The 27,499-nt window shown below is 43.4% G+C and overlaps 1 protein-coding gene and 1 non-coding gene across 2 annotated transcripts in view; one reads left to right on the top strand and one right to left on the bottom strand.

Moving 5' to 3' along the window:
• tenm1 (teneurin transmembrane protein 1) overlaps positions 1-27,499 on the top strand; it is a 235,903-nt gene that overhangs the window by 123,301 nt on the left and 85,103 nt on the right. Inside the window, exons 7-12 of the mRNA XM_014137548.3 lie at positions 806-1,014; positions 4,572-4,785; positions 5,505-5,606; positions 9,257-9,451; positions 23,243-23,443; positions 27,104-27,289. Coding sequence (XP_013993023.1) covers positions 806-1,014; positions 4,572-4,785; positions 5,505-5,606; positions 9,257-9,451; positions 23,243-23,443; positions 27,104-27,289 — 1,107 coding nt within the window. The remainder of the gene's footprint in view (positions 1-805; positions 1,015-4,571; positions 4,786-5,504; positions 5,607-9,256; positions 9,452-23,242; positions 23,444-27,103; positions 27,290-27,499) is intronic.
• On the bottom strand, positions 8,265-8,317 carry LOC123726256 (U7 small nuclear RNA). The gene has a single exon (XR_006758647.1). It is a non-coding gene; the product is annotated as a U7 small nuclear RNA (small nuclear RNA).

Below are 27,499 nucleotides of genomic sequence, written 5' to 3'. Positions count from 1 at the left end.
TTGAGCTAGTAAAACTATTCTGGTAGCAACAGTAACACTACCATTACCTTGTCCACCTGCTGCAGGTTTTCTACTAAAAGAGCCCAGTTTCTATGATTACCGAACCAACCTTTTTCACAAGGTTGTTGTCGAGGCTAATGTGTGATCAATCCGTGACTCTAGACATGTATGTGCATTTAGATGCTTTTTAATATTCCATACATACAATTAAAGCGCATTTAAAAACATGGTTTCCAGAGCTCTCTGTACAGTGAGTAATGTGAAGGTAAGAAGACACCTGACAGATAGAATATAGCTTAATATGTACAGTAGAGCTGAGCTGATCTCATGTTACCCGCCATGAGAGAGGGAATCAATAATGTGACACCCTGGTGTGTTGGCGTACCTGCCAGAGAGCTCACACCAGAGGTTATCAGCACAGAATAATTAGTTCATGCCTGGATGTGGGAGGTGTTTGTACAAGCATCTGGTAGCTTGCTGGTCTTATCCTGGATACACCATAGTATTACACCATATCGGATGTGGTTCGTTTCTGTGTCTGTTCACAGTTTTTTAGCTCCAGTTTGAGAAGATGTAGGACTTCATCTGACAATGAGGATAAAATGTTTCCTAAAAGGACAGAGGAGGACTTATTAGTTGAGGCAATGAAATGAAACAGATTAAAGTCTGCCTGTATTTCCTCTCATTATCTGATAGAGGTAAAGGGGGATAGCCAATATCTACATGCAGCAACAGACGCTGTTCTCATTTGTGTTTATATCCATTTGTGTGTGTGTGTGTGTGTGTCTTTTTTTACACCATATAGATAAGGAGCTATTCCACAGGGGGAAAGCGATAGACCGAGGGGAGGTGGACATTGGTACCGAGGTGATCCAGGCCATTCCACCTGGTCTGTTCTGGCGTTTCCACATCACCATTCACCACCCTAAGTATGTCAAGTTCAACGTCTCCCTGGCACGGGACGCCCTCTTGGGGATCTATGGACGGAGGAACATCCCCCCTACACACACACAGGTACTGTACCCCCTACCTACCTCATACACACAAGAGCATTACATCCACTCCCATGTAAACGATCATACTGTAGGCTCTTATGTATTCCCACTCCAACCTATACAATGACTGAAACACCCCAACACACATACAGTTGAAGTCGGAAGTTTACATACACCTTTACCAAATACATTTAAACTCAGTTTTTCACAATTCCTGACATTTAATCTTAGTAAAAATTCCCTGTCTTAGGTCAGTTAGGATCACCACTTTATTTTAAGAATGTGAAATGTCAGAATAATTGTAGAGAGAATGATTTATTTCAGCTTTTATTTCTTTCATCACATTCCCAGTGGGTCAGAAGTTTACATACACTCAATTAGTATTTGGTAGCATTGCCTTTAAATTGTTTAACCTGGGTTAAACGTTTCGGTTAGACTTCCACAAGCTTCCCACAATAAGTTGGGTGAATTATGGCCCATTCCTCCTGACAGAGCTGGTGTAACTGAGTCAGGTTTGTAGGCGTCCTTGCTCACACACGCTTTTTCAAATGTTCTATAGAATTGAGGTCAGGGCTTTGTGATGGCCACTCAAATACCTTGACTTTGTGGTCCTTAAGCCATTTTGCCACAACTTTGGAAGTATGCTTGGGGTCATTGTCCATTTGGAAGACCCATTTGCAACCAAGCTTTAACTTCCTGACTGATGTCTTGAGATGTTGCTTCAATATATCCACATCATTTTACTTCCTCATAATGCCATCTATTTTGTGAAGTGCACCAGTCCCTCCTGCAGCAAAGCACCCCCACAACATGATGCTGCCACCCCCGTGCTTCACAGTTGGGATGGTGTTCTTTTGCTTGCAAGCCTCCCCCTTTTTCCTCCAAACATAACAATGGTCATTATGACCAAACAGTTTTATTTTTCTTTCATCCCCTTTGTCCCCATGTGCAGTTGCAAACCGTAGTCTGGCTTTTTTATGGCGGTTTTGGAGCAGTGGCTTCTTCCTTGCTGAGCGGCCTTTCAGGTTATGTCGATATAGGACTCGCTTTACTGTGGATATAGATACTTTTGTAGCTGTTTCATCCAGCATCTTCACAAGGTCCTTTGCTGTTGTTCTGGGATTGATTTGCAGTTTTCGCACCAAAGTACGTTCATCTCTAGGAGACAGAACGCGTCTCCTTCCTGAGCAGTGTGACGGCTGCGTGGTCCCATGGTGTTTATATTTGCGTACTATTGTTTGTACAGATGAACGTGGTACCTTCAGGCGTTTGGAAATTGCTCCCAAGGATGAACCAGACATGTGGAGGGCTACAATTTTTTTTTTCGGAGGTCTTGGCTGATTTCTTTTGATTTGAGGCACTGAGTTTGAAGGTAGGCCTTGAAATACATCCACAGGTACATCTCCAATTGACTCAAATTATGTCACTTAGCCTATCAGAAGCTTCTAAAGCCAGGACATCATTTTCTGGAATTTTCCAAGTTGTTTAAAGGCACAGTCAATTTAGTGTATGTAAACGTTTGATCCACTGGAATTGTGATACAGTGAATTATAAGTGAAATAATCTGTCTGTAAACAATTGTTTAAAAAATTACTTGTGTCATGCACAAAGTAGATGTCCTAACCGACTTGCCAAAACTATAGTTTGTTAACAAGAAATTTGTGGAGTGGTTGAAAAACGAGTTTTAATGTCTCCAACCTAAGTGTATGTAAACTTCCGACTTCAACGGTAAGTAACTATATGCACACCTGGGTATATGCACAGATCCACACATGCACAGATCCACACAACCCCCCATGCTAATGAGTGTACCCCAGCCCGTATGCACAACTTCCTTTCCTCCTCCATCTGTCTGTGATCCTTCAGTCTCACTCTTCACCTACATTGAAACCCACAATAAAAAAATTGGATCAAGCAGGTGTGGTGCCTTTATGTTAAGTTTGATCACTTCACCAATCAGTGAATTAGCTACATTACTGTTGGCTTCTTACCAGTACTGTTATGGAATGAATGCAGTTAAGGAAATATCTAGGGGAAGTAATGTGATGTCAGTAAAATGCCTGAACTCCCTAATCACTGCTTCTTAGCATAGATATGATCTAAGATTAACAGTTCAAATCATTCAAGAAATTAAGACCTGTCAACTCAATTAAAGTCTCCTTATTTCTGCCTCTTTTGCATACTAATTTGCATATGTAGGTGCACGGATACAGACAAACAAGGAGTTAATGCTTATTGAAAGGTTCCTTTTAAACATAGACATCCTTTTTGTTCCGTAAGGATGCTCATAATCATTATAGTAATCACACTTGGCATATAGCCTGCTAACTGTATGTTGGACCATATTCAAGTCCTGTCTGAGTGGGGCTGACTAATCCCACACCATCATTAGATGTCTCTGTCAGCCAGGTCGGCAGATTCGGTTGATCCCAGTTCAGTTTTTGGCCCCTGCATGCAGTCACGCATATGTTCCCCCGGACCGGCCCTCATTACATCTGCTGATAGAATACCCAGCAGGTCACAGGGCTGAGCACTCAGGGTCACGGTGAGACCTGCACACAAGTGACTCATCTGTCACAAAGCTGTTTCACCGGCCCCAGTAAACCCAGCAGGCTTCCGCATGATGAATCCTAATAGGATGTTTTAGTCATTAATCTGAGTCAGTCCCCTGGGCGGCACGCACAGTTCAGAATTTTTTTTTCTTCCAATGAGATTTTGTCACTATTGGCGCCGAGGGGATTGTACGGAGAAGACAGTGGCCATTTCCGCTTCAGTGTGACATCATGTGCTGATCCCCGGCTGAAAGTGAATTATGGAGGGGCTGGGATCCCTCCTCTGCTGCTTTGCATCGCTGATGATTTGAAATGCAGGGGCCCAATGGCTACTGTGCCCCAGTGGTTCTACTGAATTACAAACATCGTTTTGCTGTTGTTCCGTAGGGGAGCATTTGTTTCACATAAGAAGAACCTGAGTCATAGAATTATTCTGAGGCCTGGGGGCATGTCATTGGAGTTAGGGACCTGGCCTCACCCAGCCCTGGGTTTATTATTTAGGACGGGTGGAGGGGTGAAGACAGACGTCCCTCTGAGCCCGGCAGATGGAGAGGCTTTGCTGCATGCAGTCACCAGCCGACAGCAGCGTAATACCAGCCCTGGTCTCGGCTTATCTCCAAGAGCACACACAAACATGAGTGACACTGGTGCAGCTAAGGCACTGCGTCCCGCCCAGGGCTACTGTCATATCCTACTCATCTGGTAATCCAGCAATGCAGCATGGGGGCCTGTCTCCTTATTAAGCTCATCAAGGGCAAAGTCAAAAGGTGGCTCGGGAGCTTTGCATATGGTTAAGTTCAAGTTATTTTAAGATGGATGACAGGATATGATACAGCGCATGATGATTTCATGTTTTGGCCTGTTCCCAGAGATAGATATCCGTGCTGTGATGTTGGAGGAACCCTGATACACCCTGTCAGTCAGGGCATGTCAGTTCACCCAACCAGGAGCTTGTGATGTCCCAGCTTTTGACTTCCAAACCTCTGCCTCATTTTTAATCGGATGTTTTCTTTTTCTCCTGTAGTTTGACTTTGTCAAGCTCCTGGACGGGAAGCAGCTGATCAGACAGGAGGTTCTGACGGTGGCGGAGGATTCCAACGCCTCTCCCAGGAACCTGATCCTGGCCTCCCTCCAGGAAATGGGCTTCATAGAGTACATGGACGCTGGAACCTGGTACCTGGCTTTCTACAACGATGGAAAGAAAATGGAACAAGTGCTTGTTCTCAGCACTGCCATCGGTAATTGGCTCCTCTTGGTGTAAAAAGTAGAATAGGTGCTCCATAGTGTCAGTTACTAATGAAAATTGATGCACCATGCAATCATATTTGTGAGCAGTAATGAAGTCTTATAAGAAAAATACAGTACATGTGACATTATTTCCAGGATGTAGTCTGTGGTTACAAAAGCACTCAAAAAGCAAAGCAATTATAACATTTATACAATAGCTGCAAATAGACAAAAAAACATGTTTTGTTAAGTTTTTTCTCTGCACCAAAAGAATTGTGTGAAACAGGCTGCCATTTTAACATCAAAACGGTTGAGTTCTGTTGCTCGTTGCAAGGTGCTGCAAAGTCTGTCATCCCTAATTGACTGACCTTTTGTCACCCATCTGTAAGCCTCTGCTGAGAGATGAGCCAATGTATTTCTTCTAATGCTCTCTCTTTCCAGCCTCTCCTGGAAATGCTTTTGCTCTGTCTTTTAAAACGAATTGTTGTCTGAAAGGCAGTGCAAGAATGGTTCTGCAGTGTAGTTCTGTACATGTCAGTTTCCTTTATCTTCATGCTCATATATCTGTTACCTTATTGTAACCAATGCAACATGTTAGATTATTATATGTCTCAATGGATGCACAAAGTAAAAGTGTTCATTATACCCTGAGTTTGGCACCATTTTTCTCCTAGGTGTTTCTGTCTAGCCCATGGACGGTTGTGTTTTTTACCACTTTCTCTGTCTGTAGAAACCATGGACGGCTGCTCCACCAACTGTAAGGGGAACGGGGAATGTGTAGCAGGTCACTGCCACTGCTTCAGCGGTTTCCTGGGACCAGACTGCTCAAAAGGTATATTAAGTTAGGCACCTCTGAGATATGTGGGATCTTCCAATGAATTCATACAAATTTAAATTACATTTTTGTGCATAATGAAAGCTCACATAATATTGGGTTGAAATTGAGTTTTTGGTCAGATAGACCATCATATATTTTTTTATTCTGTAAATCTACCAGTATCAAATTATTCTGCAGAGTAAAGTCTAAATAGTCAAATAACAATGGCTACTTTTTGATTAAACCTGGTGCTTCGTAATGGATACGACCAATATTATCAATGCCAAAAGTCACTCTGAATGGGAGTATTTTGATTGTCTTTGAGGACTATTTACAATCTTTGCATTAAATGAGGATAGCAAGCGGCAGTGGGGCTTTCAGATCCACTTTGTGGTCAGTGAGGTCTCTCTCTGCCCAGGCCAAACCGCTCTGGACGAATGCCTTAATCTGTCTCTGCCTAGATCTGAGGTCAGGGAGCCACTGTAGCGAGCATAATGTGTCTATTACTGTTCCCAGTGTGGAACTGGGACATATTATGAGACTAATGGACAGGCCAGGGTCTGAAAGGCAGCTTCCACACTGCAACTGTCCATAAACAGACTGACAGACTGGAGGGATGAGAGATCCTGGCAGAAGAGAGAAGGGGATAATGGGAGAATGGAGCAATGTTCTTTCACGTAGCTCTGCAGGTTTCAAAGACATTCTGGAAAACGGTTCACTATGACTGAGTGCATATACTTGTAGACTAGGAATATAGCATGGGAATGCAGCATATTAGTGATGTGAGTAGTGTTTAGGCTACACACCAAAGGGTTAAAACTTCTTAGGGATAGCACCTTTAAAAAAAAAAATTACATACCCAAATGACATACCCAAATCTAACTGCCTGTAGCTCAGGCCCTGAAGCAAGGATATGGATATTCTTGGTACCATTTGAAAGGAAATACTTTGAAGTTTGTGGAAATGTGAATTGAATGTAGGAGAATATAACACAATAGATCTGGTAGAAGAAAATACAACGAAAAAAACAACCGGTCGTTTTCTACCACCAGCTTTGAAATGCAAGAGAAAGGTCGTAGTTATAGCCAACACTAATTCCGATAGTGTCCCCAAGATGGCAGCAGGGTATGTGCAAAGTTTCTGATGGATAACTTGAAAAATGAGTGAACAACAAGACTTTTAGTGTCAAGTCCCCATGTACATTTGGGCAAATCGTGAATGAGACATTCGCATTCATATTCCATTTATCTGCAAGACTATCGTCAAATCTGTATACTTAGACTTTGATTTAGCTTTCCAAGTATTAGTAGTCATATTATAAGTTCAACAACCAGTTTTCATAACTTCATAACTCTGAATATTCTTATACGTTGTGTCCAAAAGGAAAAGGCATGCTGTCGCAAAAGGTTAGCGCCTACATTTTGCAACCGAGATGGGGTTTCCGGATACTCCCGTAAAGTCCAGCTCATTGGCTATCAAGCTAGCTTTGTTTGACCCCGATTGGTGCTTATTTGACAAAGATACAGTTCTTCAAGTGATGGCCGCCCGCATCATCGGTGTGCCATGAAGGCGTCGCTCTCTGACCAAGTATGGTGTCCTATAGGATATACTACACCCCTAATTAAATAGTTAAGTCTTGTTACCTTCTAGGATCTCTGAGGAATACATACGAATGTGATTTGACTCGTTCAAACAACGTTTAGGGTGAGATTTTCACAGATTCCTTTCTTTGCAAATTGAACGAGTGGAAATACAAAATTGATCGTGCGTGCTATATGGACCTTTTTAGGATATGAAAAAAAAATATTTTTATAAGCAAACGACACTTCATGTTATCTCTGGGACCCTTTGGATGATAAATCAGAGCAAGATTTCAGAATGTAAGTACACATTTCACCTTCAGAGGGGAATTTATCAAACCTATCGCGTTGAAGAAAGTGTTTTGTTGTTAGGAGCTCTCATTAAACAATAGCATAGCATTTTATCGCAGTAAAAGCTACTGTAAATTGGACAGTGCAGTTATATTAACAAGAATTTAAGTTTTCAGCCGATATAAGACACTTCTATGTACCGACATTTGTTGTTACTCTAAAATCTGCGATCTTGATATAAAGCGCTGCATGATTTACAACAGTCCCGTTGACGGAACGCCGATCCTTTTGGCATGTGAACAAAGATCTCTATTGAATCTATACAGCACTGTACATTCTGCTCTGATGTTTACCATGAGTCTCCATGATGCAGCCTCTGAGACTCTGAGGATCCGTTCTTCCTCATTTTGTAAATATCCATTTTCATGGTAAGGCGCTGAGTTCCCACATGGAAAAATACTATAGTATACTATGGTATAAATACTACATTATTCACTGTAGTGTTTTTGCAGACTTCACAATAGTATTCATTGTAGTGTTTTTGTGGACTTAAATCCTACAGTACTACAGTGAATTCTGGAATATTTACTGTAGTATACTGTGGTATTTACAGTTAACAATAGTATAAATACTGTAGTAAAATAAAATCTATACTATAGCAATTAAGTGTTTTTACAAATTGTAGTATACTGTAGTATTTACTGTAGTGGTTTTGCAGACTGTAATATACTGTGGTATTTTGTCAAACATTACTGTAGAATTTATTATAGTGTTTTTGTTGTATTATCTTTAACATGGAAGTGGAGGCTTTCTTCTTGAGGAAACCTACTGGAGAAATAATAAAAGAGCACATTTTCCATAACCTGTAGGTAGATAGAACTGGGTTCTGAACAGATAGTTCAGAGATTCTGCTCTTTTCTATAACCCGAAGCGAACACAATATATGGTCTATACTTAGCATGTAGATTTCTCACTTATGGGTGGCACAAATTAGGATATGGGGAGGGGAATGGGCAGGGTAAATGCAAATTAAATATTGTAGTATATACTATAGTGTTTTTGCGGACATTACTGTAGTGTTTACTGAAGTGTTTTTTGGTGGGATAATACTGTAGTATTTACTATAGTATTCTACAGTATATTACTGTACAACATTGTATAGTAAGTACTGCACATGATCGAGGGATCCTACATTATGTAGTATAGTATTCTACAGAATAATACAGTATACTACAGAATTCTATAGTAAGTACTGTAGTATTGTATAGTAAACTGTATTATGTTTTCATGTGGTTGGTGTACAGAGGGGCCTTGGGGAATAGAGGGGGGTGTTGGAGGGGGATACCGGTGCTGCAGCACCATGCCGCAGCTACTGGAGTTTAACTCAGGTGCCACTTAAGAAAAATTGAAATGCTTGAAAGATTAGGTGGATTTCACAGGAAGAGGGTTTGAGTAGGGGTGCGTGGCCTGCGCCCAGCGGAGGGGAGAGTACTTAAAGCACTACCATCAGGGGAGAGGATTAAGTGACTTCAGCTGCATGCTTATTAGGGAGATATTGGTGATGGGTGAAACCTGGTTAAAACTGGTATATGGCTCATGGGGAGATCGCCACTGGGGTCTCAGGGTGAGAGCTGAGTAGTACCTTCTAGGGCTGGAATGACACAAACAGCTTCACAATTCACATCTTGGATAACAACCAGTTTTTAGTTAAGGTTTTGAATGATAACAAACCAAAGTATTTTCTTTCCACCACAGTATTTCTAAAGGGCTGCTGTACTGTCTTTTTTCTTCCAGACTCCTGTCCTGTCCTGTGCAGTGGCAATGGAGATTATGAGAAAGGTTACTGCCAGTGTCACCCGGGCTGGAAGGGCCCAGAGTGTGACATCCAGGAGGACCAGTGCATCGATCCCACCTGCTCCAATCACGGCACATGTGTCAACGGCATCTGCATGTGCAGCCCTGCCTATAAGGGCAACAACTGTGAACAAGGCAAGGGTCCTATTCTAATAATAATCATTATCACTATTTACACAGGAATAGGGATAGACATAGGATACAGCTGCATTTAGCCTAGCCAAGGGGGTTTGGTTTGGTGCATCCCTTATCCAAGAGTGCAACAACAGAAGCATGCCACATCAGTTTAAAAGCTACTCGATGTTAGTTCAGGGCTCTTAGCCACTAACCAAACCAGTATTCTATTTGTTGTTGGGTTTTGCACGCAGACACACACCAAACTGTCTGATAGATTGTCTGATTACTATTTAACCACAGCAACAATACATCCAGTATCCTCCTCTCACATCATTTTAATTATGGGGAGAGTTTTTGTGTGCAAAACAGATTGATCCAATAGATTATCCTCTACACACACACACACACACACACACACCCACAGCCGCTCCCTGCTTTTCACGCACGTCATGAGGAATGCTTATACATGAAGCAGCCAAATCAATTGATTGTCCTAAGGTAGTTGTACCCAGTGGTAATTATTGGCTTTGTCTGAGATATCCGTGCTAGAGAATAACCTTGAGTCAATGAGCCTGTGACTAGGATCTAGCCTGCAAGCATTGTGGTAATTACTGTGGTTAACACTGCATAGATTTTTCTTTTTTCTTTTTTGTAGTGTGCATTAGTTGGGGGGGTGGGGTTGTTCGGAAGTGTATCACGACTAAATGTGATCAATTAGCTCCAGACATGGATTGAAGCTGTTTGTTGTTCATTCTTTATGAGAATCATGTGTGAAAGCTGCAGAGGTTTCAATGTTATTTTTTGTCGATGGACATGTTTTGCTCACGGTGCGATGGGTTCTCAGTAATAAACCATTCACTGCTTGGACACGCTGTTCTCGCAAGGTTGCAGTGACACTGTTAGAATACACACCACAGAAGTACACAGACAATGTGTTAAATCAGCTAGATGTGATGGGGTGTTTTGTGTCAGTACCTACCCATAGAGGAAAGGTGTGATGGGGATGTTCTGTGTCAGTACCTAGACAAACAAAATGTGTGATGGGTCTGCACTGAAAAAGATGTCGCATAAAGCTTACTTTATTTTTTATTATTTTTATTATTTTCACTGCATTAGGGATAGCAGACAGAGGTTTTGGATTTGCAGCCTTCTTCAGTATGTAGTACCTACCCATAGAGGAAAGGTATGACGGAGATGTTTTGTGTCAGTAACTACCCATAGAGGGAAGGTATGACGGGGATGTTTTGTGTCATGACATACCTGTAGAGGAAAGGTATGACGGGGATGTTTTGTGTCAGTAACTACCCATAGAGGGAAGGTATGACGGAGATGTTTTGTGTCAGTACCTTCCTACACATAGAGGGAAGGTATGACGGGGAGGTTTTGTGTCATGACATACCTGTAGAGGAAAGGTATGACGGGGATGTTTTGTGTCAGTACCTACCCATAGAGGAAAGGTGTGATTGGGATGTTTTGTGTCAGAACCTACCTGTAGAGGAAAGGTGTGATGGGGATGTTCTGTGTCAGTACCTAGACAAACAAAATGTGTGATGGGTCTGCACTGAAAAAGATGTCGCAGTACACAGACAATGTGTTAAATCAGCTAGAAGTGATGGGGTGTTTTGTGTCAGTACCTACCCATAGAGGAAAGGTGTGACGGAGATGATTTCTGTCAGTACCTACCCATAGAGGAAAGGTGGGACTAGGATGTTTTGTGTCAGTACCTACCCATAGAGGAAAGGTATGACGGGGATGTTTTGTGTCAGTAACTACCCATAGAGGAAACATATGACGGGGATGTTTTGTGTCAGCACCTACCCATAGAGGAAAGGTGTGACTGGGATGTTTTGTGTCAGTACCTACTCATAGAGGAAAGGTGTGATGGGTATGCTTTGTGTCAGTCCCTTCCTACCCATAGAGGAAAGGTGTGACTGGGATGTTTTGTGTCAGTACCTACCTGTAGAGGAAAGGTGTGACTGGGATGTTTTGTGTCAGAACCTACTCATAGAGGAAAGGTGTGATTGGGATGTTTTGTGTCAGAACCTACCTGTAGAGGAAAGGTGTGACTGGGATGTTTTGTGTCAGTACCTACTCATAGAGGAAAGGTGTGATTGGGATGTTTTGTGTCAGAACCTACCTGTAGAGGAAAGGTGTGACTGGGATGTTTTGTGTCAGTACCTACCCATAGAGGAAAGGTGTGATGGGTATGTTTTGTGTCAGAACCTACCCATAGAGGAAAGGTGTGATGGGTATGCTTTGTGTCAGTACCTTCCTACCCATAGAGGAAAGGTGTGATTGGGATGTTTTGTGTCAGAACCTACCCATAGAGGAAAGGTGTGACTGGGATGTTTTGTGTCAGAACCTACCCATAGAGGAAAGGTGTGACTGGGATGTTTTGTGTCAGAACCTACCCATAGAGGAAAGGTGTGATGGAGATGTTCTGTGTCATCAACTACCCATAGAGGAAAGGTGTGACGGGGATATTTTGTTTAACTACTACCTTACCTACCCATCGAGGAAAGGTATGATGGAGATGTTTTGTGTCAGAACCTACCCATTGAGGAAAGGTGTGATGGAGATGATTTGTGTCCCTGCCTACCCATAGAGGAAAGGTGTGACGGGTATGTTTTGTGTCAGAACCTACCCGTGGGGGAAAGGTGTGATGGAGATGTTTTGTGTCAGGACCTACCCGTAGAGGAAAGGTGTGATGGAGATGTTTTGTGTCAGGACCTACCCATAGAGGAAGGTGTGATGGGGATGCTTTGTGTTAGTACCTACCCAACCTACCCATATAGGAAAGGTGGGATGGAGATATTTTGAGTCAGGACCTACCCTACCTAACCATAGAGGAAAGGTGTGACAGGAATGTTTTGTTTCAGAACCTACCCATAGAGGAAAGGTGTGACGGGGATGTTTTGTGTCCCCAACTACCCATAAAGGGAAGGTGTGAGGGGTTTTTGTGTCACAACCTACTCATAGAGGAAATGTGTGACAGGGATGTGTTGTGTCAGTCCCTACCAATAGAGGAAGGTGTGACTGGAATGTTTTGTGTCTGTACCTACCCTACCTACCCTTGGAGGAAAGGTGTGATGGGGATGTTTTGTGTTAGTAACTACCCATACAGGAAAGGTGTGATGGGGATGTTTTGTGTTAGTAACTACCCATAGAGGAAAGGTGTGACGGGATGTTTTGTGTTAGTAACTACCCATAGAGGAAAGGTGTGACGGGATGTTTTGTTTCAGAATGTCCCCATAGAGGAAAGGTGTGATGGGGATGTTTTGTGTCACTACTACCTTACCTACCCATAGAGGAAAGGTGTGACAGGGATGTTTTGTTTTGAGAACCTACCCATAGAGGAAAGGTGTGACTGGGATGTTTTCTGTCAGTACCTTCCCATAGAGGAAAGGTGTGATGGGGTGTTTTGTGTCAGTACCTACCCGTAGAGGAAAGGTGTGATGGGGATGTTTTGTATCACTACTACCTTACCTACCCATAGTGGAAAGGTGTGACAGGTATGTTTTGTGTCAGAACCTACCCATAGAGGAAAGGTGTGATGGAGATGTTTTGTGTCAGAACCTACCAATAGAGGAAAGGTGTGATGGGGATGTTTTGTGTCCCCAACTACCCATAGAGGAAAGGTGTGATGGGGATGTTTTGTGTCACCAACTACCCATAGAGGAAAGGTGTGACGGGGATGCTTGTGTTAGAACCAACCCAATCTACCCATAGAGGAAAGGTGTGATGGGGATATTTTTTGTCATGACCTACCCTACCTACCCATAGAGGAAAGGTGTGACTGGGATGTTTTGTGTCAGCACCTACCCAATAGAGGAAAGGTGTGATGGAGATTTTTTGAATCATGACCTACCCTACCTACCCATAGAGGAAAGGTGTGACGGAGATGATTTCTGTCAAAACCTACCCATAGAGGAAAGGTGTGACTGGGATGTTTTGTGTCAGTACCTACACATAGAGGAAAGGTGTGAGGGGTTTTGTGTCTCAACCTACCCATGGAGGAAAGGTGTGACAGGAATGTTTTGTTTCAGAACCTACCCATAGAGGAAAGGTGTGACGGGGATGTTTTGTGTCCCCAACTACCCATAAAGGGAAGGTGTGAGGGGTTTTTGTGTCACAACCTACTCATAGAGGAAATGTGTGACAGGGATGTGTTGTGTCAGTCCCTACCAATAGAGGAAGGTGTGACTGGAATGTTTTGTGTCTGTACCTACCCTACCTACCCTTGGAGGAAAGGTGTGATGGGGATGTTTTGTGTTAGTAACTACCCATACAGGAAAGGTGTGATGGGGATGTTTTGTGTTAGTAACTACCCATAGAGGAAAGGTGTGACGGGATGTTTTGTGTTAGTAACTACCCATAGAGGAAAGGTGTGACGGGATGTTTTGTTTCAGAATGTCCCCATAGAGGATTGGCGTGATTGGGATGATTTGTGTCAGTACCTACCCATAGAGGAAAGGTGTGATGGAGATGTTTTGTGTCAGAACCTACCAATAGAGGAAAGGTGTGATGGAGATGTTTTGTGTCAGAACCTACCAATAGAGGAAAGGTGTGATGGGGATGTTTTGTGTCACTACTACCTTACCTACCCATAGAGGAAAGGTGTGACAGGGATGTTTTGTTTTGAGAACCTACCCATAGAGGAAAGGTGTGACTGGGATGTTTTCTGTCAGTACCTACCCGTAGAGGAAAGGTGTGATGGGGATGTTTTGTATCACTACTACCTTACCTACCCATAGTGGAAAGGTGTGACAGGTATGTTTTGTGTCAGAACCTACCCATAGAGGAAAGGTGTGATGGAGATGTTTTGTGTCAGAACCTACCAATAGAGGAAAGGTGTGATGGGGATGTTTTGTGTCACCAACTACCCATAGAGGAAAGGTGTGACGGGGATGCTTGTGTTAGAACCAACCCAATCTACCCATAGAGGAAAGGTGTGATGGGGATATTTTTTGTCATGACCTACCCTACCTACCCATAGAGGAAAGGTGTGACTGGGATGTTTTGTGTCAGCACCTACCCAATAGAGGAAAGGTGTGATGGAGATTTTTTGAATCATGACCTACCCTACCTACCCATAGAGGAAAGGTGTGACGGAGATGATTTCTGTCAAAACCTACCCATAGAGGAAAGGTGTGACTGGGATGTTTTGTGTCAGTACCTACACATAGAGGAAAGGTGTGAGGGGTTTTGTGTCTCAACCTACCCATGGAGGAAAGGTGTGACAGGGAAGTTTTGTGTCAGTACCTACCAATAAAGGAAAGGTGTGATGGGTATGCTTTGTGTCAGTACCTTCCTACCCATAGAGGAAAGGTGTGATGGGGATGTTTTGTGTCAGAACCTACCCATAGAGGAAAGGTGTGATTGGGATGTTTTGTGTCCCTACCTACCCGTAAAGGAAAGGTGTGACAGGGATGTTTTGTGTCAGAACCTACCTGTAGAGGAAAGGTGTGATGGGGATGTTTTGTGTCACCAACTACCCATAGAGGAAGGTGTGACGGGGATACTTTGTGTTAGAACCTACCCAATCTACCCATAGAGGAAAGGTGTGACGGAGATGTTTTCTGTCAGTACCTACCCATAGAGGAAAGGTGTGATGGGGATGTTTTGTGTCAGAACCTACCCTTGGAGGAAAGGTGAGACGGGATGTTTTGTGTCAGGACCTACTCATAGAGGAAAGGTGTGAGGGGGATGTTTTGTGTCACTACTACCTTACCTGCCCATAGAGGAAAGGTGTGACAGTGATGTTTTGTTTTGAGAACCTACCCATAGAGGAAAGGTGTGACAGTGATGTTTTGTTTTGAGAACCTACCCATAGAGTAAAGGTGTGACTGGGATGTTTTGTGTCAGTACCTTCCCATTGAGGAATGGTGTGATAGGGTGTTTTGTGTCAGTACCTACTCATAGAGGAAAGGCTTGACTGGGATGTTTTTTGTCAGCACCTACCCATAGAGGAAAGGTGTGACTGGGATGTTTTGTGTCAGCACCTACCCACGGAGGAAAGGTTTGACGGGGATGTTTTGTGTCAGCACCTACCCATAGAGTAAAGTTGTGATGGGGATCTTTGTGTAAGCACCAACCCATAGAGGAAAGGTGTGACAGGGATGTTTTTCTTCCGTCCTGCCCGTAGAGGAAAGGTGTGACTGGGATGTTTTGTTTTGAGAACCTCGCCATAGAGGAAAGCTGTGACTGGGATGTTTTTTGTCAGCACCTACCCATACAGGAAAGGTGTGACTGGGATGTTTTGTTTCAGAACCTACCCTTAGAGGAAAGGTGTAAGAGGGATGTTTTGTTTCAGTGTCTACTCATAGAGGAACGATGTGACTGTGATGTTTTGTGTCAGGACCTACCCGTAGAGGAAAGGTGTAACTGGGATGCTTTGTGTCATCACCTTCCCATGGAGGAAAGGTGTGACTGGGAAATTTTGTGTCAGTACCTACCAATGAGGAAAGGCGTGATGGGGATGTTTTGTGTCCCCATCTACCCATATAGGGAAGGTGTGAGGGGTTTTGTGTCTCAACCTACCCATGGAGGAAAGGTGTGATGGGTATGCTTTGTGTCAGTACCTTCCTACCCATATAGGAAATGTGAGATGGGGATGTTTTGTGTCAGAACCTACCCATAGAGGAAAGGTGTGATTGGGATGTTTTGTGTCCCTACCTACCCGTAAAGGAAAGGTGTGACAGGGATGTTTTGTGTCAGAACCTACCTGTAGAGGATAGGTGTGATGGGGATGTTTTGTGTCAGAACCTACCCTTGGAAGAAAGGTGTGACGGGATGTTTTGTGTCAGGACCTACCAATGAGGAAAGGCGTGATGGGGATGTTTTGTGTCCCCATCTACCCATATAGGGAAGGTGTGAGGGGTTTTGTGTCTCCACCTACCCTTGGAGGAAAGGTGTGACGGGATGTATTGTGTCAGGACCTACCCATATAGGAAAGGTGTGAGGGGGATGTTTTGTGTCACTACTACCTTACCTGCCCATAGATTAAAGGTGTGACTGGGATGTTTTGTGTCAGTACCTTCCCATAGAGGAATGGTGTGATAGGGTGTTTTGTGTCAGTACCTACTCATAGAGGAAAGGCTTGACTGGGATGTTTTTTGTCAGAACTTATCCATACAGGAAAGGTGTGACAGGGATGTTTTGTGTAAGCACCTACCCATAGAGGAAATGTGTGACGGGGATGTTTTTTGTTCCGTCCTGCCCATAGAGGAACGGTGTGATGGGGATGCTTTGTGTTAGAACCTACCCAATCTACCCATATAGGAATGGTGTGATGGAGATGTTTTGTGTTCTATCATAGCCATAGAGGAAAGGTGTGACTGGGATGTTTTATGTCAGAAGCTACCCAAAGAGGGAAGGTGTGACGGGGATGTTTTGTGTCACTACTAACTTACCTACCCATAGAGGAAAGTTGTGACCGGGATGTTTTGTTTTGAGAACCGACCCGTAGAGAAAATGTGTGACTGGGATGTTTTCTGTCAGTACCTTCCCATAGAGGAATGGTGTGATGGGGTGTTTTGTGTCAGTACCTACCCGTAGAGGAAAGGTGTGATGGAGATGTTTTGTGTCAGAACCTACCAATAGAGGAAAGGTGTGATGGGGATGTTTTGTGTCCCCAACTACCCATAGAGGAAAGGTGTGATGGGGATGTTTTGTATCACTACTACCTTACCTACCCATAGTGGAAAGGTGTGACAGGTATGTTTTGTGTCAGAACCTACCCATAGAGGAAAGGTGTGATGGAGATGTTTTGTGTCAGAACCTACCAATAGAGGAAAGGTGTGATGGGGATGTTTTGTGTCCCCAACTACCCATAGAGGAAAGGTGTGATGGGGATTTTTTGTGTTCCTACCAAGCCATAGAGGAAAGTTGTGATGGGGATTTTTTTAGTCATGACCTACCCTACCTACCCATAGAGGAAAGGTGTGACTGGGATGTTTTGTGTCAGCACATACCCATAGAGGAAAGGTGTGATGGGGATTTTTTGAGTCATGACCTACCCTACCTACCCATAGAGGAAAGGTGTGACTGGGATGTTTTGTGTCAGCACCTACCCATAGAAGAAAGGTGTGACTGTGATGTTTTATGTTAGAACCTACCCAATAGAGGAAAGGTGTGATGGAGATGTTTTGTGTTCCTACCTAGCCATAGAGGAAAGGTGTGATGGGGATTTTTTGAGTCATGACCTACCCTACCTACCCATAGAGGAAAGGTGTGACGGAGATGATTTCTGTCAATACCTACCCATAGAGGAAAGGTGGGACTAGGATGTTTTGTGTCAGTACCTACCCATAGAGGAAACGTATGACGGGGATGTTTTGTGTCAGCACCTACCCATAGAGGAAAGGTGTGACTGGGATGTTTTGTGTCAGTACCTACCCATGGAGGAAAGGTGTGATGGGTATGCTTTGTGTCAGTACCTTCCTACACATAGAGGAAAGGTGTGATGAGGATGTTTTGTGTCAGCATCTACCCATAGAGGAAAGGTGTGATTGGGATGTTTTGTGTCCCTACCTACCCGGAAAGGAAAGGTGTGACTGGGATGTTTTGTGTCAGAACCTACCTGTAGAGGAAAGGTGTGATGGGGATGTTTTGTGTCAGTACCTACCCATGGAGGAAAGGTGTGACAGGATGTTTTGTGTCATGACCTACCCTACCTACCCATAGAGGAAAGGTGTGACTGCGATATTTTGTGTCAGTACCTTCCCATAGAGGAATGGTGTGATGGGGTGTTTTGTGTCAGTACCTACTCATAGAGGAAAGATGTGACTGGGATGTTTTTTGTCAGCACCTACCCATAGAGGAAAGGTTTGATCGGGGATTTTTTGTGTCAGCACCTACCTGTAGAGGAAAGGTGTGATTGGGATGTTTTGTGTCACCAACTACCCATAGAGGAAAGGTGTGATGGGGATGCTTTGTGTTAGAACCTACCCAGTCTACCCATAGAGGAAAGGTGTGATGGAAATGTTTTGTGTTCCTACCTAGCCATAGAGGAAAGCTGTGACTGGGATCTTTTGTGTAAGCACCTAGCCATAGAGGAAAGGTGTGACAGGGATGTTTTTTTCGTTCCGTCCTGCCCATAGAGGAAAGGTGTGACAGGGATGTTTTGTTTTGAGAACCTCGCTATAGAGGAAAGCTGTGACTGGGATGTTTTTTGTCAGCACCTACCCTTAGATGGAAAGGTGTGAGAGGAATGTTTTGTTTCAGAGTCTACTCATAGAGGAAAGGTGTGACAGGGATGTTTTTTTCGTTCCGTCCTGCCCATAGAGGAAAGGTGTGACAGGGATGTTTTGTTTTGAGAACCTCGCTATAGAGGAAAGCTGTGACTGGGATGTTTTTTGTCAGCACCTACCCTTAGATGGAAAGGTGTGAGAGGAATGTTTTGTTTCAGAGTCTACTCATAGAGGAAAGGTGTAACTGGGATGTTTTGTGTCATCACCTTCCCATGGAGGAAAGGTGTGACAGGGATGTTTTGTGTCAGTACCTACCAATATAGGAAAGGTGTGATGGGTATGCTTTGTGTCAGTACCTTCCTACCCATAGAGGAAAGGTGTGACGGGGATGTTTTGTGTCAGTAACTACCAATAGAGGAAAGGTGTGACTGGGATGTTTTGTGTCATAACCTGCCCATAGAGGAAGGTGTGATGGGGATGGTTTGTGTTAAATACCTACCCAACTTACCCATAGAGGAAAGGTAGGATGGAGATGTTTTATGATTCTACATAGCCATAGAGGAAAGGTGTGATGGGGATTTTTTGAGTGATGGCCTATCCTACCTACCCATAGAGGAAAGGTGTGATGGGGATGTTTTGTGTCAGGACCTACCCATGGAGGAAAGGTGTGACAGGATGTTTTGTGTCAGGACCTACCCATAGAGGAAAGGTGTGAGGGGGATGTTTTGTGTCACTACTACCTTACCTGCCCATAGAGGAAAGGTGTGACAGTGATTTTTTTATTTTGAGAACCTACCCATAGAGGAAAGGTGTGACAGGGATGTTTTGTTTTGAGAACCTACCCATAGAGTAAAGGTGTGACTGGGATGTTTTATGTCAGTACCTTCCCATAGAGGAAAGGTTTGATGGGGGATGTTTTGCGTCAGTACCTACCTGTAGGGGAAAGGTGTGATGGGGATGTTTTGTGTCACCAACTACCCATAGAGGAAAGGTATGATTGGGATGCTTTGTGTTAGAACCTACCCAATCTACCCATAGAGGAAAGGTGTGATGGAGATGTTTTGAGTCAGCATCTACCCATAGAGGATAGGTTTGACGGGGGATGTTTTGTGTCAGAACCTACCCATAGAGGAAAGGTGTGATGGGGAGTTTATGAGTCATGACCTACCCTACCTACCCATAGAGGAAAGGTGTGACTGGGATGTTTTGTGTCAGCATCTACCCATAGAGGATAGGTTTGACGGGGATGTTTTGTGTCAGAACCTACCCATAGAGGAAAGGTGTGATGGGGAGTTTATGAGTCATGACCTACCCTACCTACCCATAGAGGAAAGGTGTGACTGAGATGTTTTTTGTTCCGTCCTGCCCATAGAGGAATGGTGTGATGGGGATGTTTTGTGTTAGTTACTACCCATAGAGGAAAGGTGTGATGGGGATGTTTTGTGTCCCCACCTACCAGTAATGTGAAGGTGTGAGTTTTTTGTGTGTCACATCCTACCTATAGAGGAAAGGTGTGACCGAGATGTTTTGTGTCAGTACCTTCCAATATGGGAAAGGTGTGACAGGAATGTTTTGTGTCAGTAACTACCCTACCTACCCATGGAGGAAAGGTGTGACTGGGATGTTTTGTGTCAGCACCTACCCATAGTGGAAAGGTTTAACGGCGATGTTTTGTGTCAAAACCTAGCCATACAAGAAAGTTGTGATGGGGATCTTTTGTGTCAGCACCTACCCATAGAGGAAAGGTTTGATCGGGGATGTTTTGCGTCAGTACCTACCTGTAGGGAAAGGTGTGATGGGGATGTTTTGTGTCCCCACCTACCAGTAATGTGAAGGTGTGAGTTTTTTGTGTGTCACATCCTACCTATAGAGGAAAGGTGTGACCGAGATGTTTTGTGTCAGTACCTTCCAATATGGGAAAGGTGTGACGGGAATGTTTTGTGTCCCTGCCCATAGAGGAAAAGTGAGATGGGGATGTTTCGTTTCACGACCTACCCTATTTACCCATAGAGGAAATGTTTGACTGGGATGTTTTTTGTCAAACCTACCCATAGAGTAAGGCGTGACTGGCATGTTTTTTGTCAGCGCCTACCCATAGAGGAAAGGTGTGACGGAGATGTTTTCAGTCAGTACCTACCCATAGAGGAACGATGTGAGGGGGATGTTTTGAGTCATGACCTACCCTACCTAGCCATAGAGGAAAGGTGTGATGGGGATTTTTTGAGTCATGACCTACCCTACCTACCCATAGAGGAAAGGTGTGATGGGGATGTTTTGTGTCAGTACCTACCCATGGAGGAAAGGTGTGACGGGATGTTTTGTGTCAGTACCTACCCATGGAGGAAAGGTGTGACGGAGATGATTTCAGTCAGTACCTACCCATAGAGGAAAGGTGTGATGGGGATGTTTTGTGTCAGTACCTACCCATGGAGGAAAGGTGTGATGGGGATGTTTTGTGTCAGTACCTACCCATGGAGGAAAGGTGTGACGGGATGTTTTGTGTCAGTACCTACCTTACCTACCCATAGAGGAAAGGTGTTACAGCTATGTTTTGTTTCAGAACCTACCCATACAGGAAGGGTGTGACTGGGATGTTTTGTTTTGAGATCCTACCTATAGAGGAAAGGTGGGACAGGGATGTTTTGTTTTGAGAAACTACCCATAGAGGAAAGGTGTGACGGATGTTTTTTGTCAGCACCTACCCATACAGGAAAGGTGTAACTGAGATGTTTTGTGTCAGCACCTACCCATAGAGGAAAAGTTTGACGGGGATGTTGTTTGTCAACCCTACCCATAGAGTAAGGCGTGACTGGGATGTTTTTTGTCAGGGCCTACCCATAGAGGAAATGTGTGATGGGGATGTTTTGTTTCAGAGCCTACCCATTGAGGAAAGGTGTGATGGAGATGTTTTGTGTCAGTACCTACCCTACCAACCCACAGAGTAAAAAGGTGTGATGTTTTTTTTTTGTGTCACCACCTACCCATTGAGGAAAGGTGTGACTGTGATGTTTTATGTCAAAACCTACCTGTTGAGGAAAGGTGTCACTGGGATGTTTTGTGTCAGTACCTAACTACCCATAGAGGAAATGTGTGACGGGGATGCTTTATGTTAGAACCTACCCAATAGAGGAAAGGTGTGGTGGAGATGTTTTGTGTTCCTACCTACCCATAGAGGAAAGGTGTGGTGGAGATGTTTTGTGTTCCTACCTACCCATAGAGGAAAGGTGTGGTGGAGATGTTTTGTGTTCCTACCTACCCATAGAGGAAAGGTGTGACGGAGATGTTTTGTGTTCCTACCTACCCATAGAGGAAAGTTTTGATGGGGATGTTTTGTGTCAGGACCTACCCGTAGAGGAAAGGTGTAACTGGGATGTTTTGTGTCATCACCTTCCCATGGAGGAAAGGTGTGACTGGGATGTTTTGTGTCAGTATCTACCAATGAGGAAAGGTGTGATTGGGGTGTTTTGTGTCCCCACCTACCCATATAGGGAAGGTGTGAGGGGTTTTGTGTCACAACCTACCCATGGAGGAAAGGTGTGACAGGGAAGTTTTGTGTCAGTACCTACCAATAAAGGAAAGGTGTGATGGGTATGTTTTGTGTCAGTACCTAACTACCCATAGAGGAAATGTGTGATGGGGATGTTTTGTTTCAGAGCCTACCCATAGAGGAAAGGTGTGATTGGTATGTTTTGTGTCCCTACCTACCCGTAAAGGAAAGGTGTGACAGGGATTTTCTGTGTCAGGACCTACCCTTAGGAGAAGGTGTGACGGGGATGCTTTGTGTCAGTACCTCCCCATAGAGGAAAGGTGTGATGGGGATGTTTTGTGTCAGTACCTACCCATAGAGGAAAGGTGTGATGGGGATGTTTTGTGTCAGTACCTACCCGTGGAGGAAAGGTGTGACGGGATGTTTTGTGTCAGGACCTACCCATAGAGGAAAGGTGTGAGGGTGATGTTTTGTGTCAGAACCTACCTTACCTACCCATAGAGGAAAGGTGTGACAGGGATGTTTTGTTTTGAGAACCTACCCATAGAGGAAAGGTGTGAGGGTGATGTTTTGTGTCAGACCCTACCCTACCTACCCATAGAGGAAAGGTGTGACAGGGATGTTTTGTTTTGAGAATCTACCTGTAGAGGAAAGTTATGACAGGGATGTTTTGTTTTGAGAACCTGCCTGTAGAGGAAAGTGTGACTGGGATGTTTTGTGTCAGTACCTACCAATAAAGGAAAGGTGTGATTGGTATGCTTTGTGTCAGTACCTTCCTACCCATAGAGGAAAGGTGTGAAGGGGATGTTTTGTGTCAGCACCTACCCATAGAGGAAAGGTGTGACAGGGATGTTTTGTGTCAGTACCTACCTGTAGAGGAAAGGTTTGATGGGGATGTTTTGTGTCATCAACTACCCATAGAGGAAAGGTGTGATGGGGATGTTTTGTGTCAGTACCTACTCATAGAAGAAAGGAAATCCAGAAGAAAAAATGATTCAAACAATATTCAGATGTTCAGTGAGGGATGTGAAATATTTACTTTTTCTCTCTCGCTATTCTCTCCTGCTCTCTTTTTCACACTCCCTCCATCCACCCCCCCTCTCTCTCACCTCCCTTTTTATGCATGGCCAGTGGACTGCCTGGACCCTCAGTGTTCTGGCCATGGTGTTTGTGTGAAGGGGGAGTGCCTGTGTTCACCAGGGTGGGGAGGCCCAGACTGTGAGAGTCCCCTGCCAGCGTGCCAGGAGCAGTGTTCAGGCCATGGGAACTACCTGCCAGATTCTGGCACCTGTACCTGTGATTCCAGCTGGACAGGCTCCGACTGCTCCACCGGTGAGTACAAGAACCACTATGTACACTACCGTTTAAAAGTTTATGGTCACTTAGAAATGTCCTTGTTTTTGAAAGAAAAGCTCATTTTTTTGTCCATTAAAATAACATCAAATTGATCAGAAATACAGTGTAAACATTGTTTATGTTGTAAAAGACTATTGTAGCTGGAAACGGCAGATTTTTTATGGAATATCTACATAGGCGTACTGAGGCCCATTATCAGCAACCATCATTCCTGTGTTCCAATGGCACTTTGTCTTAGCTAATCCAAGTTTATCATTTTAAAAGGCGAATTGATCATTATAAAACCCTTTTGCAATTATGTTAGCACAGCTATAAACTGTTGTCCTGATTATAGAGGCAATAAAACTGGCCTTCTTCAGACTAGTTGAGTATCTGGAGCATCAGCATTTGTGGGTTCGATTACAGGCTCAAAATGGCCAGAAACAAATAACTTTCTTCTGAAACTCATCAGTCTAGTCTTGTTCTGAGAAATGAAGGCTATTCCATACGAGACATTGCCAAGAAACTGAAGATCTCGTACAACGCTGTTTACTACTCCCTTCACAGAACAGCGCAAACTGGCTCTAACCAGAATAGAAAAAGGAGACAACAACTGAGCAAGAGGACAGGAGTGATGAAACACAGGAGTGAAGGTTGTTGATAATGGGCCTCTGTATGCCTATGTAGATATTCCATTAAAAATCATTAGTTTCCAGCTACAATAGTAATTTACAACATTAACAATGTCTACACTGTATTTCTGATCAATTTGATGTTATTTTAATGGACAAACAATGTGCTTTTCTTTCAAAAACAAGAACATTTCTAAGTGAGCCCAAACTTATGAACAGTAGTGTACACACAACTTACGTACATGCAGAGCCATATATAGGGATGAATATATAGAAATGTCTCTATCGATATACTGTGTGGTTATTCCTAAATACAGATACACACACTTGAATACAGTGCTTTCAGACTCTTACCGCACATAAACAATTCACATCCTTAGAAGGGGCTGTAGTGACTTGTGAACGGAGTTGGAAAGTCCATTCCCAGACTCTTAGAGGGGAGCCTTTGGAGATGAATCACATCCTTAACCTCCCATAAAAGGTTTAAATGTAGTCAAGCCGCTACTGTTGGTTTCTGTCTGGCTGTGATTTAGAGTACGTTTTCTGTACATGACGCTAACTTTTGGTCTTACCTTTGACTGAGTAACACAGACCCTGGCCAATGTGTTTTTCTGCTTGTAATCTGCCAGCTCCTAGCAGAAGCAGAACTTCACACACCCAGCAGTCTATCAGACAACTTTGCAATCATTTCTCTGACATGCTGTGTGTAAATTGGACTACGCACCATGGCTGCCATCTAAGCCACTTCTTGTTTCTTTATCAATACTTGCATATCTTTTGGTGGGAGTCATGAAATTGATGCATTCTAATGCTAGTTTATAAATTCTTCCTTTTATAATATGCCTCCTCCAGGGAACAATAATGCCATGGTTAGGATTCATCCCGAGATATGCTCATTTGTACAATTTGAATCTGTTATTTTTAGCATACTGTTGGTGTTATCTGTTCATCAGCTTTTCGTATTTGAATTTAGGTCACCTTTCTGGCTGTTTATACAGAACAAATTAAAGTTATCTTCACTGCACTCACTTGTTAGTACACTGCGACACTTGAAAAAGTAGAAAATGCCTATGCATTTAATTTCAGTCTGTCTCTTGTTGAATTCGTGGCAAACAGCTGTCTCTTACTGAAATGTTTCATTCATTTGTTTGAGTCAGAGGACATTGATAATGAGGGTTGCCACCAATGACTATGGTTCTTACTGATAACAAACAGCGTTGACACAGTGGTTGTAGGAACATCTCAGAGAAGCTGTGTGAGCCTCGAAGAAAATCACATGATTTCACATGTTTTTGGAATACCTCACGTGATCACATGTTTTCACATATGTAGTTTCATGTTATCACATTCCTTTCACATAAGATCACGTGATCACATGAAAACATGTGTTTTTGGAACACTTCACATGTTCACGTAAAATGCATGCGTTTTTTTCCCGTAAGGGAGATGATGCTGGATATTCGTCTGTATAGTTTGTCATCTTTGTCTGAAAGTTGTTGTTTTTGTTTTGTTCAGCCAGTGACACAGATGTAGATCTCATGTAGCAACCAGATCACAAAGGAGATCAGATTCTTCAGGAGCCCAGGGCCAGGTTTACAGATTAGCTGCCTGCTGCTGTAGCTGCCACACAACACAACAACACACTAACACACACCCTACTGCTGGTGTCCTCGCTTATGGAGAGGGATGGAAACCGTGCCAACAGTATTATGGAAGCATCCATCCTTTAGAATATAGGCTGCCTGTCATATACATTTTTGCTCATCTTCATGTTATTAATGGTTCTCTTCCTTGAGTCAAGTAGTGCTACATGCCAAGCCTTTATTAAAGTTGGGTGAAAAACCTGAGAGGTGGGCTGCATATTAAGACATTCCTCAAAAGGCAAAGTAATCCCTCATTCTTCATTATTTTTCCTATCAATTGTGTTTTCAGGGATGGCCAAAGGGGAAAAGAGCTCATGTGGAGGCTATTTCACTTTCCAATGAATTGAATATTGGAGCATTGTGGTGCCTCGGTTTCCGTAACCATGAAAGAATTGTGCATTCACTCAACCCACACTTTTTTCCAGCCTTCCAAAGCAAAGTTCAGGTTTTCTATCCAAAAGTGAAAATTGATTTTATGTTCACTCAAGTGTATGTAGAATTACTTGTAATGTTGACTGTGTGTGACTGCACTGACAATTTCATTACCATGGAGTAGACATACTGTAACCTCACTGTAAGACAGTGAATTATATCTATCAATGTGCAGTATTTGGTTTTTAAAACAGAAATATAAAGGCATTGAAGATAATGCCAACATTCAACCGTTATTATTAAATCGTTTTAGATGGCAAACATGTTGAATTCTATTGCAAGCAGATGCATAGACGAAATGGATTAAATGTCATATGCTTAATGGTAGAAAAATCGAGATTAATAAAATGCAAATTGAGTTGTTATGGCATGATTAAATATGATGTATATTTAAATGGGAATGCCTTTTCCATGTGTGGGGATAAGTGGCCTTTCTGCGCCAGCAGCTCTTTCTTCTCCCTGCTGATTGGCTACTTGCTGATAGGATGGACAGTACTCTCCATATTCTGCTGAAATTATTCATTGAATACCATTAAACCTCTAAATCTTTAAGCATTGAATGTATTATAACTGCACCTGCAGCACTCTACATAGAAAGTATTGCCTGTTCTGTATTATAACAAACATTTTCCAATTCCTATTCAAAATTAAAGTTTCAAATCATGAGTATGTAGAGTAGAGATACCATTAGAATAAAAATGGTAATGGGTTTTCATTATATTCCTTTTTAAAATATTCATTTTTTAGTTATATTAGATGAACTAGCAAGACAAGATGAGTGCAGAAATGAGTCTAGGATCCTGAATTAATTAATAGGAAATGACCACGTGTATTTTGGGAGCAATGATGCAGCTGACCTTTGACATGTCCATCTGGCCAATGTAGAGGTGTACTGTCTGTTGCCAAGTGCAGTAAGACCCCTGCCGGTCTCTCTCTCTGTCCGTGTGCAGAGGTGTGTCTGGTGCCCTGCAGTGCCCACAGTGTGTGTGTGGGAGGGAAGTGCCAGTGTGAGGAGGGCTGGGAGGGGCCAGGCTGTGACCTGCAGGCCTGCCACCCCCGCTGCCAGGAACATGGCCAGTGTAAGAACGGACAGTGTGAGTGCCACCCCGGCTGGGAGGGAGAACACTGCAGCATTGGTGAGTCTCGCCCCCGCCCCCCCCGGACTAACACTACCACAGGAGGTTAATACGTGACTCTAGTAACTAGTGTTCTGTTTAGAGGCATAGGGGCTGGTTTACTGTACCTAGGTTTTAACATGTTGTGGCCTTGGGACTATAAGGTTCTATATGTAAAGCATAGTTCTGAGATATTGAGAATCAAAATCTCCGAACAGTTTTGTAGTGAAT

Source organism: Salmo salar, chromosome 13 (assembly GCF_965601325.2).
Source record: "Salmo salar chromosome 13, fSalSal1, whole genome shotgun sequence".
In the NCBI taxonomy this organism is placed as follows: Eukaryota; Metazoa; Chordata; class Actinopteri; order Salmoniformes; family Salmonidae; genus Salmo; species Salmo salar.
Note: the sequence above shows the minus strand (reverse complement) of the source record. Positions and strands in the feature narration are given on the sequence as shown.